The following is a 14,252-nucleotide window of genomic DNA, read 5'->3' as shown; positions in this document are numbered from 1 at the left end:
TTGATAGTATATAGATGGACCATTTTTTGGATGATTCGGACAATCTCTGTCTTTAAATTGTTTTAGACCATTTCTACGTAATTAGGTCCATTGAATTTAGATCCATTTTATTATGTTTTCTGTTCCTCTGTTTTTCTTTCTGTTTCTGCTTTCCTGCCTTTGGGGTTATTTGAACACTTTAGTATTCTAGTTTAAAGTCACAAGTTTTTTGGTATTTTTTTGTATGGAATGGTTTATAGGTCACTCTAGGGATTATAATAGATGTACTTTCACAGTCTACTTGTAGTCAGTATTTTGCCATTTATTTATTGTGGAATACAGAAACATCATGTTTTAGCTTTTAGTTCATTATGTTGTACTTATGCATTACATCTGTATACTTCAAAAACCGCATTAGACAATGTTACTAGTTTTGCTTTTAACTGTAAAATAAATTTTAAGAGACTCAAGAGTCATCTGTTAGATTTCCCAGATATTTGCCATTTCTTCCTTTATTTTAATCTTCCAAGTTTCCTTTTGATATCACTTCCTTCTGCCTGGAAAACTTCTTTAGAGCAGGTTTGGTGACAAATTCTTTTATTAGTTTTCCTTCATCTGAAAATGACTTTATTTCACCTTTATTTCTGAAGAATATTTTCAGTGGATATACAATTCCTGGCAAACAGTTCTTTCAGCAGTTTAGAAATACTATTCCACTTTTTGGCTTCCATGGTTTCTGAAGTGAAATTCATGGTCATTGAATAGAATAGGCAATGCATTTTTCTCTGGATGCTTTCAGTATTTTACAAATTTGTCTTTAGCTTTCAGCAGTTTGATTATGAGTCTGGGCATACATTTCTTTGGGTTTATTCTGATTTGAATTTCCTAAGCTTTTTCAATCTGTAGATTTAAGCTTTTTGCTAAATTTGCACAGTTTTCAGCCTATAGTTTTTTACAATTTTTGGGTACCACACTATTTTTTTCCATCTTTCTGGGACTCTGAGGGCTTTTGCTGTTGTGCTACAGGTCTCTGATACTTTGTTCACTTTAAAAAAAAAAAAAAATTAAATCTCTTTTTCAGATTGGCTACTCTGTATTGATTGATCTATCTTCCAAGTGCCCTGGCTCTGTCCTCTGTCATTTCTTTTTTTTTTTTTTTTTTTTTTTTTTTAATTTATTTTTGGGACAGAGAGAGACAGAGCATGAACGGGGGAGGGGCAGAGAGAGAGGGAGACACAGAATCGGAAACAGGCTCCAGGCTCCGAGCCATCGGCCCAGAGCCTGACGCGGGGCTCGAACTCACGGACCGCGAGATCGTGACCTGGCTGAAGTCGGACGCTTAACCGACTGCGCCACCCAGGCGCCCCTGTCCTCTGTCATTTCTATTCTGCTACTGAGCCCACCAGTGAGTTTCTTACCTTGGTTACTGTCTTTTTCAGTTCTAAAGTTTCTGTTTCCTCTTTGTATCTTTTATTTCTTTTCTGAGACTTTATATCCATTTATTTCAAGAGTATTCACCTTTTTGCAGCATTTTTTAAAAATGTTTTTTTAATGTTTATTTTTAAGAGAGACAGAGCACAAGCAGGGGAGGAGCAGAGAGAGAGAAAGAGACACAGAATATGAAGCAGGCTCCAGCCTGCAAGCTGTCAGCGCAGAGCCCGATTTGGGGCTCGAACTCATGACCTGAGATCATGACCTGAGCCAAAGTTGGACACTCAACCAACTGAGCCACCCACGTACCCCTGTTGCAGCATTTTTTATAGCAGTTGCTTTATAAAGTCTCCCTCAGTTTTTTTTTTTTTTTTTATTTGTAATTTTATTTTCAGTGTTTATTTTTTTTTGTGAGGGAGAGAGAGAGATGAGCTGGAGCAGGGGAGGGGAAGAAAGAGAGGGAGACAGAATCCAAAGCAGGTGTCATGTGCTGAGCTGTCAGCACAGAGCCTTATGCAGGGCTCAAATTCCCGAGATCATGACCTGAGCCACCCAGACGCCGCATAAAGTCTTTGTCATTTAATTCACAGTTCCAACATCTGTGTAATCTCAGCATTGATGTGTGATAACTGTCTTTTCCCAGGTGAGTTGGTATTCCTGGTTTGATGTAGTTGACCCACTTTCTGTCCCCACCAGAGGACCCCTTTCCAGTTCCTCAAACCAGGATTAGAGAGCTTCTCTTAAGGTTTTTTTCCTTTCCGTGCTGATCCTCAGTTTTGGTTTTCAGGCTGCCTTGCTTCTAGGCCAGGAAATATATCAGAGGGAAGAAAAGTGATAAACTCACTGCCATTTTATGGCTCTTCAGATTCTGGTCTTTTCCATCTAGCTACTATCACAGTTTTTTCAGAGTCTTCAAATAGCTGCTCCATACATTCTGTTCAGGTCATATAGCTTTATTTGGTGGGAGAGGCACTGAACCTGGAACCCTGTTGTTTGCTTTTTGCTTGTTTTTTAAAGGACTACACAGGTTGCTCTGAGTATAGCTAGTTCATTAATCTGACTGCTGCATGAGCAGTCTGTCCTATGCTTCTGTCACATTTTATTTGTCCTCTTATAATGGACACTTTGTTTTCCTCTACCACCTTACTACCACAGAATCCTTATACATATTTTTTCATGGCCCTCTGTACACGTTCCTTTTAGGGTATACATTCAGGAATGGATTGCCAGGTCCTAAGGTATATGTGTACATTTATCTTACACATTAAGGCATACATTTTATTAAATACTAATAGACTTGTATTTTAGAATATTAGAATAATAGAATATCATTCATCCCTTTATAAAGGGAGGAAATCCTGTTACAACATGGACGCAGATTGTACTAATAATATCCTATTGTATGTGTGTCAAAACACATAAATAAACATAAATAGTACTTTTTGTTTATCCATCTGTCAGTGTACATAGGGGTTACATTCACCTCGTGGCTGTAGTGAATAATGCTGCTATGAATATGGGTGTGTGTATATCTCTTTGAGATTCTTTTTTCACTTCTGTTGGATATGTACCCAGAAGTGGGATTGCTGGATCACATGGTAGTTCTATTTTCAATTTTTTAAGAACTACCATACTGTTTTCCATAGTGGTACCCCTCTTCACAGTCTGACCAACAACGGTACACAAGGGCTCCAGTTTTTCCACATCCTTGCCAACACCTTTTTTTTTTGTTTAATAGTAGCCATTCTGATGGGTGTGAAGTGTTATCTCCTAGTGGGTTTGATTGCATCTCTCTAATGATTAGTGAAATTGAGCATTTTTCATATGCCTGTTGGCCATTTGCATATTACTTTTGGAGAAATGTCTCTTCAAAGTCCATTGCTCATTTTTTAGTCAGGTTATTTTTTTATTGGTGACTTGTTTATATGTTAATAACTTTAAGATATACGTTCTTTATATTCACGATGTTTTAGTGTTTCATGGATCTGAAATTTTTTGTGTGTGATAGCAAGAATGATAATTTTTATCTTTTTACATATAGAACTTGCACATTGCTGGTATATAATAAAATGGTTAATAAATACTAGGTGCATGAAAGACTGTGTAAAATGAGTTGCTGAGTTTCTTTTTCCAGGAAAACAATGTTATGTTATTTTTTTTAATAACTTTTTAAGTTTATTTATTTATTAGAGAGAGAGAGTGAGCAGGGAGGGGCAGATGGAGGGAGATGGAGAATCCCAAGCAGGCTCTTCACGGTTAGTGCGGAGCCTGATGCGGGGCTTGAACTCACAACCCGTGAGATTGTGACCTGAGCCAAAGTGGGATGCTTAACCAACTGTGCCACCCAGGTTCCCCTTCAATGTTATGTTATTTTTTTAAATAAGTTTTTTTTTTAACTTTTATTTATTTTTGACAGAGAGACAGAGCATGAGTGGGGTAGGGGCATAGAGAGAGGGAGACAGAATCTGAAGCAGGCTCCAGGCTCTGAGCTGTCAGCACAGAACCTGACGTGGGGCTCTAACTCACAGACTGCGTGATCATGACCTGAGCCGAAGTCAGACGCTCAACCAACTGAGTCACCCAGGTGCCCCTTAAAATAAGATTTTTAAGAGATGTCTTGCGGATTAATCTCCGTTGTCTATGGCTTTTTGCCTGTTCCATAAATTCACTGTAATTGGATATCTAGTATCCTGCGGAATCTTAGAGTTGAAGGGACTTTAGAGATAAGAGACTTAAATTATGTTCGTCATACTGTATTTAGTGTGGAAAGGACATAAAGGACTCAGTTTTCTTTTTTTAGATAATTCATTTAACTTCAGTTTTCTAGTCTGGTTAGCTGAAATCTTACTACAGTGTAAATCTGGGGTTGCTTTGGTAGATCTAGGTTCCTGCTTGTTTAGTCCTGTGTGGTATAGTCTTTGTGCTAGATAGCTTCTGTTTTCTTTTCCAGAGCCACATAGCATTCTTTCCTTTTGATATTGTGTTCTTGAGGCTCACTCTTGGGCACTGTCTGTAGGCCCCTTTTCTTTCTGCCTTCCAACTGGGGGTAGGTAGATGGAAGTACCAGGAGACCAGAGGGCGGGAGGAATGGGGACTAGGTATTTATTTCCCTTCTCCTTTCCTGCCAGATTGCTGCAAATTGTCTGCATGCCTCTACCAGTGACCTTGATTTCTGTCTTGGAGACCCTTTTCATATAGCTACCCTCACCAGGTTTCAGTTCCTCATCTTGCCCTTCAGGCCTGGATGTGTTAGTGGGCAATACACTATCCTTTGTTGGTTTCTTGGAGCCTTCCCCACACCTTTGTAAATAATCTATTAAATTCTTCTCAGATTACCCAGGATGCTATCTGTTTTCAGCTGGAACCCTGATTGTTAGAGTCCCTGAACAGGCCCTGTGATTTTACTTACTTTTTAAGTTTTGAATAAATGTTACTACTGAATGATAAGATTAGTAATTTGGGTTTATTTTTATCCATCTTCCACAGATGTTTACAGTAGGCTTTTGGAGTTTCTTTTCCCCAAACATTCCCAGCTAAAAGATTAGGATTGAAATAAAAACAACTTTGCCACATTTCAGTATTTTCAGCTTCCTTCACAGAGTTGGGTTTCTAATTTGCAGCATAAAACATTTGTTAAGTGTCTCTTTCAGAGAATTACAGCACTTTCCTTCACAGTCCCTTAGGATCTTTTCTGTTCCAGGCTATTATGCTCTTTTAGCATGGTCCTAAACTAGCCATTTGTGGATGCTGCCCATCTTAGGCAAATATGTGAAATAAAGATGTCTTTACAACTGCCAACATTTCATGTTGCTAAAGTCACTTCTTTGTTAATCTACCTTCTCTGTTAACCTGTGTCTTTCATTGTCTAGCTCACTTTAGATACCTATTCTAATTTAGGGGGTAAACTTTACTTTCCTAATATGTATTAATGTATTAGTGTATTAATTAGCTGTACTCTTTTTCTGTTCACATCCTCATTAATTTTTACTTTCATTGAGATGGGAAGATACATTGTTTTTGCTTTGACTTTAAAAAAATTTTCTTGTTCCTGACAGAACTCTAAATCTCTCCCTTTTGCCCTTTTGCTCTTATCATTCTTCTCCCCTCCCTTCCTGCTAACATTGTTCTCTCCCAGGCATTCCCTTTCCAGAACCTCATTTGCGCATCTCTCATGCACTTTAAAATGTTCCTTCTTTGGAGTTTAGGCACTTGTCTCTCTGGACACTTGGTCTTTATATTTCTGGTTGTGGTTTAATATCCTATTAGACCTGCTGCTAGTTTTCCTCTTTTGTCCACCACAAACTTTCTTGCCTGTTTTGCTTTCTGCTGAGGCATATGGCTGATGCTTTGTGCATAGGAGAGTGCCTGATAGGATTTGATGGTTTGTTCTTGTGTTTGTTTGTTTAGTGATATCTGCTGTTGTCTTCATTTTAAAGGTAAGGGAAATGCCGCTCAGAGTTGTTAAATGGCATGCACAAAGGCTGTTAAAAACAGAAGTGAGTATTGAGAATCAAGCCTCTGTTACCTTTGCTGCATTGCCTCTCTGTAGAGCCCTGCTTGCACTTCAAGCTTAGTGCTCATCCTTCCTCTTCTTGGAAACTTCCCAGAGCTCCATGGCAGAATGAAGGTCCTCCTGCATAGCTCTCCCCTTGCACTGGCCCTTGATGGAACAGCATCTGAGTTAAGAGGGATATCAAGACCATGTATACATTTTTAATCACACTTGTAATATTATTGTTTTGTGGGTAATGCCGCATTTGGGCTTTGAACCCAAATCTTGCCCTTATACATCTGTTGACTTCGTTTCTGGAGTAGTGGTTAGACAGGCTGATGGATGTGAAAGCCAGGAGCTGGCACCCAGTGAAGAGATTTCTCCTCCTTTTCTTGCATTAGCTCTTTGTCACAGGCTCACACATGGTATGCATGCTCTCTCTCTTTAATGTTTAAGGAGATGGTCATAAATTACTAGATAGTTGTAAGCTTGTTGCTCAGTATTGCACCATACTTATTTTTTTTTGTAGTTTTTTTACACACACACACACACACACACACACACACACACACCACCTGTGGCAACCACTGGTCTGTTCTCTGTATCTGTGAGTTTGTGGTTTTCCAGATTCTACATATTTTCCATTTACGATAAGGTGATCTTGATTGTTAATGTTTTGTTTTTCCCTTTTTAAAAAAATGTTTATTTATTTATTTATTTTGAGAGAGAGCACAAGCAGGGGAGGGGCAGAGAGAGAATCTTACATGATCTCCACACTGACACCACAGAGCCCAACGTAGGGCTCAAACTTAAGAACCGCGAGATCATTACCTGAGCTGAAATCAAGAGTTGGATGGTCAACTGACTGAGCCACCCTGGCTCCCCAGTATTTTTTTTCCTATAAGGAGGCAAATGAATTTATATTATTTGTCTTTGATAGAAATTCTAAATTATATGCTCCTGAGGTGGGTTTTTTTTTTTTTTTTTTTTAAGTGTATTTACTTAGAGCAAGCTGGGGAGGGGCAAAGAGGAGAGACAGAATCCCAAGCAGACTGCACACTGCCAGCACAAAACCTGATGGGGGGGCTCAAACTACTGAACTATGAGACCATGACCTGAGCCGAAATCTAGAATTGGACACTTAACCACCTGAGCCACCCAGGTGCCCCTGTTTTTTAATATTAGCTCTATTGTTAGTCTAAACTCATTGGGTTTGAAAAGAGTTTATATATAATAATAATTACATCTTTTTCTTTTTAGTTCAGCCTTTGTCTATATGTATGTATATATGTGTGCTCTTTTAAAATTCAGAAAATTCAGAATTAGGGGCGCCTGAGTGGCTAAGTCAGTTAAGTGTCTGACTTCGGCTCAGGTCATGATATCACGGTCCGTGAGTTTGAGCCCTGCGTCAGGTTCTGTGCTGATGGCTCAGATCCTGGAGCCTGCTTCGGATTCTGTGTCTCCCTGTCTCTGCACTTCGCCTACTCGTGCTGTCTCTCTCTCTCTCTCTCAAAAATAAATAAATAAAAATATAAAAACTCAGAATTTAAGGTCGTACTTCATATATATAGTCCTGCCTTTTTAACTAATATTGTTGATATATTTTTACTTCAGTAAATATGTTTCAAAAAAATTTTAGTGGCTATGTAAAAATCCAGCATAAATATACTATAGTTTGTTTAATAAGCAATATTCTTTGTTCATATAGTTCATTAGTCTAGTTTTTTGATCTAAAATGTGTTGATAAATATTTTTGTATAAAAGTCTGCATGAATCTGTTTCTTTTTTTAATGTTTGTTTATTTTGAGAGAGAGCATGAGAGTGTTTGCATGAGTTGGGGAGAGGCAGAGAGAGAATCCCAAGCAGGCTCTGTGCTGTCAGCTTGAGCCCAAGAAATGTGAGATGGTGACCTGAACTGAAATCAAGTTGGATGCTCATCTGACTCAGGCACCCAGGTGCCCCTTGGGCTGGATAATTTTTTTGTTGTGGGGGGCTGTCCTGTTCATTATAGAATTTTTAGCAGCATTCCTGGATCTTACCCACCAGATGCCAGTAGCATCCCCTCCAATGGTGACAACTTAGAATGTCTCCAGTCATTGCCAGATATCCTTATAGGGGGCAAAATCACTTCCAGTTGAGAACCACTGTAAAATCATAGTTCTAATCAGTTTCATAGTTGCCAGATTCTTTTAGCTGTTTTTTCCAATAGAATATAAGTTCCTTTAAGGGCAAGGATCGTAGGGCTATTGTCTGATGTAGAGATATTCAATAAGTATTTGAATAAATACTCAGTATGATGGATCCAAGGTATTTCATGACATAGAGACCCCATTATAAACTGGGACTTAGGTTAATTATTAAATGTATAAAGGCTTCTGGAGGTAATTTTACAAAAGGAAAACATAGCTGATGTTTTTTATTAGTGGTTTTTGCACAAGCAGACAAATATCCCTAGTGTTTTTCTTTACGTTGGATATCTTCTTTGGTTTGTCTGTTTATTGGTTACTTTGTTAGACCTAGCTTTTGTTTGGATGTTACCTGTTTTGAAGTTCAAGTCCAGAATTAATTGAGAAACATAGGATTTGTGCTTAATATGGAATGCCCAATGATATACCCCCTTGTGGGTGGAGGGGAGTGGTTTTACTGACTGTAACTCTTCTGTTCAGTGAAAGTCTTGGTAAATAGCCTTCTGTTGAATTTTAAAGTTTTTTTTTCTTGGACTTTTCACCCCTTTGTATATTTATTTGTACATGAGTAAAATATTAATATTTCTGTACACTAGTTTTTTCCCCAAAGGCTGAGTCAGGAGGATATGAGGAATTGAGGGGAAGAAATTAAAAAAAAATTTTTTTTTAATGTTTATTATTTATTTTTGAGAGAGAATACGAGCAGGGGAGGGGCAGAGAATGAGGGAGACACAGAATCCCAAGCAGGCTCCAGGCTCTGAGCTGTCAGCACAGAAGTGATGTGGGGCTCGAACTCATGAACCATGAGTTCATGACCTGAGCCAAAGTTGGACACTGAACTAATTGAGCCACCCGAGTGCCCCAAGGAAAGAATATTTTTGAATTTGGTTCTAAATTTGATAATCTTTTCTCATCACTACCCTGATGAGATTTTTGGGAGAGGTAGGAGGCCTTCCTGCTTAGTTTTTTTATCAACCTGCTCCTACACCGATATATAATACTCGTTTTAACCATCGCCAGCATCTTTGAGCTGTGCCTTCAAGATATCAAATCCAGTCACTCTACCCTTACCACTGGTACCTACCCGATTCTAAACTATTTCCATCTCTTGTCTGGACTGTAGTAATAGTCTTCTCCTTAGTCCCTTGCTTCTATTCTTTTTCTCCCTCAGTCAGTTCTTCACACAAGCCAAAGAGATCTTTAAGAAATGTGAATCACATTATGTCATTTTGCCTGTGGAAAACCATTCTGGTTTATAGTGTCAGCTGATCTACCTTCTAATTGATGTTAGTTTCTATACTAATTTCAACTTGAAGGTAGTAACTGTGTTTCTTATCTTTTTCCAGGAGGAACAACACAGCATGCTGGGCTCTGGATTTAAAGCTGAGCGTTTACGAGTCAATTTGAGATTAGTCATAAACCGTCTTAAACTATTGGAAAAAAAAAAAAGTGAGTAATGCATGATTTCCTTGTATTTTATTTCCCAGAATACATCACCAGGTTCTAGCACCCTAATAATTTGGCTCTGTTAGGCTACTACTGTGAAGTCTTAGGGATCCCATATCCTTGAAGCTTTAGATATATTACTGCTGCCCTTTGTGACAAGTTAGACTGAATCACTTTGTTGTAGGGAATGGATAACATGACTCCTGAGGTGGAAATTTTTGGCTACACAAACAATAGTCTCACCTAGATAGTGGAGGAAGTTCTAGAGACTAGATGAGTTGGGACTAGATTTGCTAACAGTGAGCTAGGATGTAGAAGAAACACGCACTTCTCTCTGTCGGAGTGGAAGTCTCCTGCAGGGCAGGCGGCTCAGTGTACTGCTACTATGTGACTGGATGCGATTTGTGACTTAGCGGAATTGGCCCAGAAAGCAAGGAAAGAGATTGCTGACTATCTGGCTGCTGGGAAAGATGAACGAGCTCGGATCCGTGTGGAGCACATCATCCGAGAAGACTACCTTGTGGAGGCCATGGAGATCCTGGAGCTCTATTGTGACCTGCTGTTGGCTCGGTTTGGCCTCATCCAGTCTATGAAGTAAGATATTTTGTATTTTTTTAAAAAATCTACATTTAGGTATGGTTTATAGAAAAAGCTGTACATATTTTATGCATGCAGTTTGATGAGTTTGGACATATGCATATACCCGTATACCAGCACCACAATCAAGGTAATAAAATTTGTTTCCTCTAGAAGTCCTTGTGTCTCTCCTCTCCCTTTATTGGTAAGAATACATGACATCAGATCTCTACCCTCTTAACATTTTTAAATTTATTTATTTTTAAGTTAGTATTTTGGTTTTTAATTTTTTTAATTTAATTTATTTATTTTGAGAGAGAGAGAGCAGGGGAGGGGCAGAGAGAAGGAGGGAGAGAATCCAAGTAGACTCTGCATTATCCGCATAGAGCCTGATACGGGGGCTCAAACTCACGAACTGTGAGGTCAAGAGTCGGACGCTTAACTGGCTGAGCCACCCAGGCACCCCTGTTTTTTAATTTTTTAATGTTTGTTTATTTTTGAGAGAGAGCGCGTGCGCATAAGATGGAGAGGGGCAATGAGAGGGAGACATAGAATCCGAAGCAGGCTCTAGGCTCCAAGCTGTCAGCACAGAGCCCAGAGGGGATTTGAACCCACAAACTGTTATCATGACCTGAGCTGAAGTCGGACGCTTAACTGACTGAGGCACCCAGGTGCCCCATACCCTATTCACATTTTTAAGTGCACAGTACAGTATTGTTAACTATAGGCACAGTGTTGTTCCAGAGGCATCTAGAACTTAATTCATTTTATGTAAGTGTAATGAAATAATGCATTTTGAAGACCTAAATCAAATCACCTCTTTGAGAAAGGGAATCTGTGAAAGCATTAATAGTGATTTCTTACTACATGTGGGCAACCAGCACTAGGGGACTACTTCACATACCCAAGGACCTTTTTCCTAATGGTTTTGCTGGAAGGCCTGATCTTGATATAGACAATTGTTGAAAAGAAAGGAAGGAATCTGAAATCAAAAGGCCTAAGTTTGAGTCTTGGCTCAACCATTTCCGGATTTTGTGACCTTGGGCTTGTCAGTTAGTTTGAGTTTCCCCACAAGTAAAATAGGAAGCCTAGAGTATTTTATGAGAATCCAGTGAGATTTATGAAAGAGCTTTCCAGGGCTATCAACTATATGATACAAATGCTAAGGTTTGTTGGTTTGTTTTAAAGAATGTTAAATTTTATTAATTTTTCTTCCTTAATTAGGGAACTAGATTCTGGTCTGGCTGAATCTGTGTCTACACTGATATGGGCTGCTCCTCGACTCCAGTCAGAAGTGGCTGAGTTGAAAATAGTGAGTACAACCAGTTTCATTGATGTCTGTAGTTTGTTAAATTGTTAGGTTGGTTAACATAAATCATTTCTGCTTATTTGACAAGATATTTTGTACACTTCTTATGTTGCCTTTGAAACAGGCTTTGTAAATTTGTAAATTTGTCTCTACCTCCTTTTCAGCCCTTATATAATGCAACAGAACAGTGTTTTGCAAACATGAATAATTTTTTTAAAGAGAAAAGTGTTGTGTACCTTCAGTATTGTCTTATTTTTATTGTAATGTTATTTAAGTATATTCAAATAGGAAAGTTCTTACACAACTGTAAACCAGTTAACATTAATTTAAGGTCACATATTTTGCTTTATTCATTAATTCCACAAATATTTATCAAGTTGATGTTATGAGCTAAGTGGGCACTGAGGGTGCAGCAGTGGGCAAAATATGACAGTAACCCTACTCTTGTAGCTTAGAATCTAGCAGAAGAGATAGACATTAACTAAAAACTTTCACCTCACAACACAGATATAGTACTGACTGCTAGTATTCAAATTCATTTGAGTTGTTACCTGTTTTCTGCATCTTTGCCTTTTTGTTTTATTCTGTAGATTGTCTCAGTCTTACCTCCTGACCCATCTTTTTTCTTTTTTCTTTTTTTTTTAAGTTTATTTTTGAGAGAGAGTGTGTGTGTGGGTGGCAGGGGCAGAGAGAGAATCCCAAGCAGGCTTGCAGTAATAGCCTGAGCCACGAACCACAAGATCATGACCTGAGCCGAAATCAAGAGTCGGACAGTTAACCGACTGTGCCACCCAGATGCCCCTTGAGATTTCCTTGTCTTCTGTGGGTTTTCATTTATTTATTTAAAAAAAAATTTTAACTGTTTATTTTTGAGAGAAGGAGTGGGGGAGGGGCAGAGAGGGAGACACAGAATCTGAAGAAAGCTCCAGACTCTGAGCTGTCAGCACAGAATCCTGTTTTCTACCTCAAGGGTGTAAGCTGGCTGCCAGAATTTCTGAGAACCATGGGAGGAGGAAGCCAAAGATCTCATTCTTGTCTTATAGAAGACTTAAAATTTTTGTTGTAAGTATCTTTGCTCTCTGCTGTGCGTGGAGTTCAGAGTCCTATTAGTTTAACCTCCCCAGAGAGTAAGCCTCCTGTATTCTATTCCTGTAGGGATGGTAGTCCTAGAGTTTTGTTGGTAGAGGAATGGGAGAGTAGAGGCAACAGGTTCTTCTTTTTGTCTTTTCTTTTTTCTTTTTCTGTTTTCTTTTTAAGTAAGCTCTACGTCTGTCATGGGGCTTGAACTCACAACCCTGAGATCAAGAGTCACATGCTGTACCAGCTGAGGCAGCCAGGCAGTTGCTTCTTATATAGACTTTTAACTTTTTTAGTCTCTGGCTCTCTTTTTTCTTTTTCTTTTCTTTTTTCTTTTTAAGTAATCTCTGTACCCAACGTGGGGCTTGAACTCATGATCAAGAGTTGCATGTTCCTCCAACTGAGCCACCCAGGAGCCCCAACCCGGGGTTAAAACCTCGTTTTAACCTCTTCTATACTTTTCCTTTATATCAAGATTTATTCAAGATGAAACAGATTTATATGTTTGTTTGTTTTTTAATGAACTCATTAAAAACTAGAAGAAAACTAGGCAGATTTAAAAAGATAATCTCATAGTGGAAAAGGCCACAAAAGCCATGAACAAAGTGATTACATTAATATAATAAAAAATTTCTGCATAGTATAAAGCAACCAAGAGCGTTATCAAAACACAAAGGACTAAATTACATCATAAATACCGGGTCTATATATTGAACAGTGAGTGCCTCCTCACTGAGCTCTCAGGTGTTGGGACCACTCTGGTTCGATGCCAGTCATTTCCTGCCTGGACTATTACAGTAACTTCTTAAATCTTCTTTCTATACCTACTTTGGTTTCCTTTAGTCTCTTCACCATTATGTCAGAACAGCTTAGGGTTCTATTCAAAACACAGGTCTGATCCTGTCACTACCTCTTGGTTTAAAGCCCTTTAGTAGCTGTTGTTCTTGTGATAGAAACAAAATTCCTAATATGACCTATATGATTCTGCATTTTCTGGCCCCCACATGCCTTTCTTACTTCATTTCCTATGGCACTCCTCCCTTGGGCTCAACACTTACTTTATTTCAGCTTGAGGATTGGCCCTGTTTTTCCACCAGAGGGCTTTGCACATGCTGTTACTTTGCCTTGGTGGCATTTATTACAGCTGCATTTGTATCTTTATTTGTGTGATTGAGTAATGACTGTTTTCCTCAGAGATTATAAGCCTCTATAAGAACAGTGCCTGTTTTTGTTCATTGTGTTTATAGCATATATCATAATGTCTGTAATAGAATTTGGCACATAGTTACAGCTCAGTGGATGGCTGGATAAACAAGTACGAATATGTACCCCTTAAGGCTTTATAGACCCTGGTTGTTTTGAATTCTTGTAGTAGAAAGAAGCATGTTTACTATTGTTAGGAGGAAGCCTGAAGTAGTTTTTAGGAATGGTTTCCACTTTAATTTACTGTTTTGCCTTTTTTTTTTCTCTCTGTAGGTTGCTGATCAGCTCTGTGCCAAGTATAGCAAGGAATATGGCAAGTTATGTAGGACCAACCAGATTGGAACTGTGAATGACAGGGTAATGAACATACTTGTTAATAAACATGATGCAGTAGACAGGGATGTGGACATGTTATGCTATTGCCTGTGTTGATTCTTGTGGGTCCTGCTATATGGCTGAGTTAATCTAGGGTTGCATATTTCATAGGGTGAGAGGCTTTCTGGCTGGCAGTGTCGTCAGCTCCTTACTCCGTCCCTAAACTTCTGATTGTGAG

The 14,252-nt window shown here is 38.8% G+C and overlaps 1 protein-coding gene across 4 annotated transcripts in view; it reads left to right on the top strand.

Annotated features, from left to right (window-relative positions):
* Positions 1-14,252, top strand: part of IST1 (IST1 factor associated with ESCRT-III) — a 32,095-nt gene that overhangs the window by 11,872 nt on the left and 5,971 nt on the right. For all 4 annotated transcript variants that reach the window (XM_058707368.1, XM_058707367.1, XM_058707366.1 and 1 more), the window contains 4 exons: positions 9,435-9,537; positions 9,948-10,128; positions 11,335-11,422; positions 13,973-14,056. In XM_058707368.1, the coding sequence (XP_058563351.1) occupies positions 9,450-9,537; positions 9,948-10,128; positions 11,335-11,422; positions 13,973-14,056 (441 nt within the window). In that variant the 5' untranslated portion in view covers positions 9,435-9,449. Of the gene's footprint in view, positions 1-9,434; positions 9,538-9,947; positions 10,129-11,334; positions 11,423-13,972; positions 14,057-14,252 lie in introns of those variants that run through there.

This window comes from Neofelis nebulosa, chromosome 17 (assembly GCF_028018385.1).
Source record: "Neofelis nebulosa isolate mNeoNeb1 chromosome 17, mNeoNeb1.pri, whole genome shotgun sequence".
Lineage (NCBI taxonomy): Eukaryota > Metazoa > Chordata > Mammalia > Carnivora > Felidae > Neofelis > Neofelis nebulosa.
Note: the sequence above shows the minus strand (reverse complement) of the source record. Positions and strands in the feature narration are given on the sequence as shown.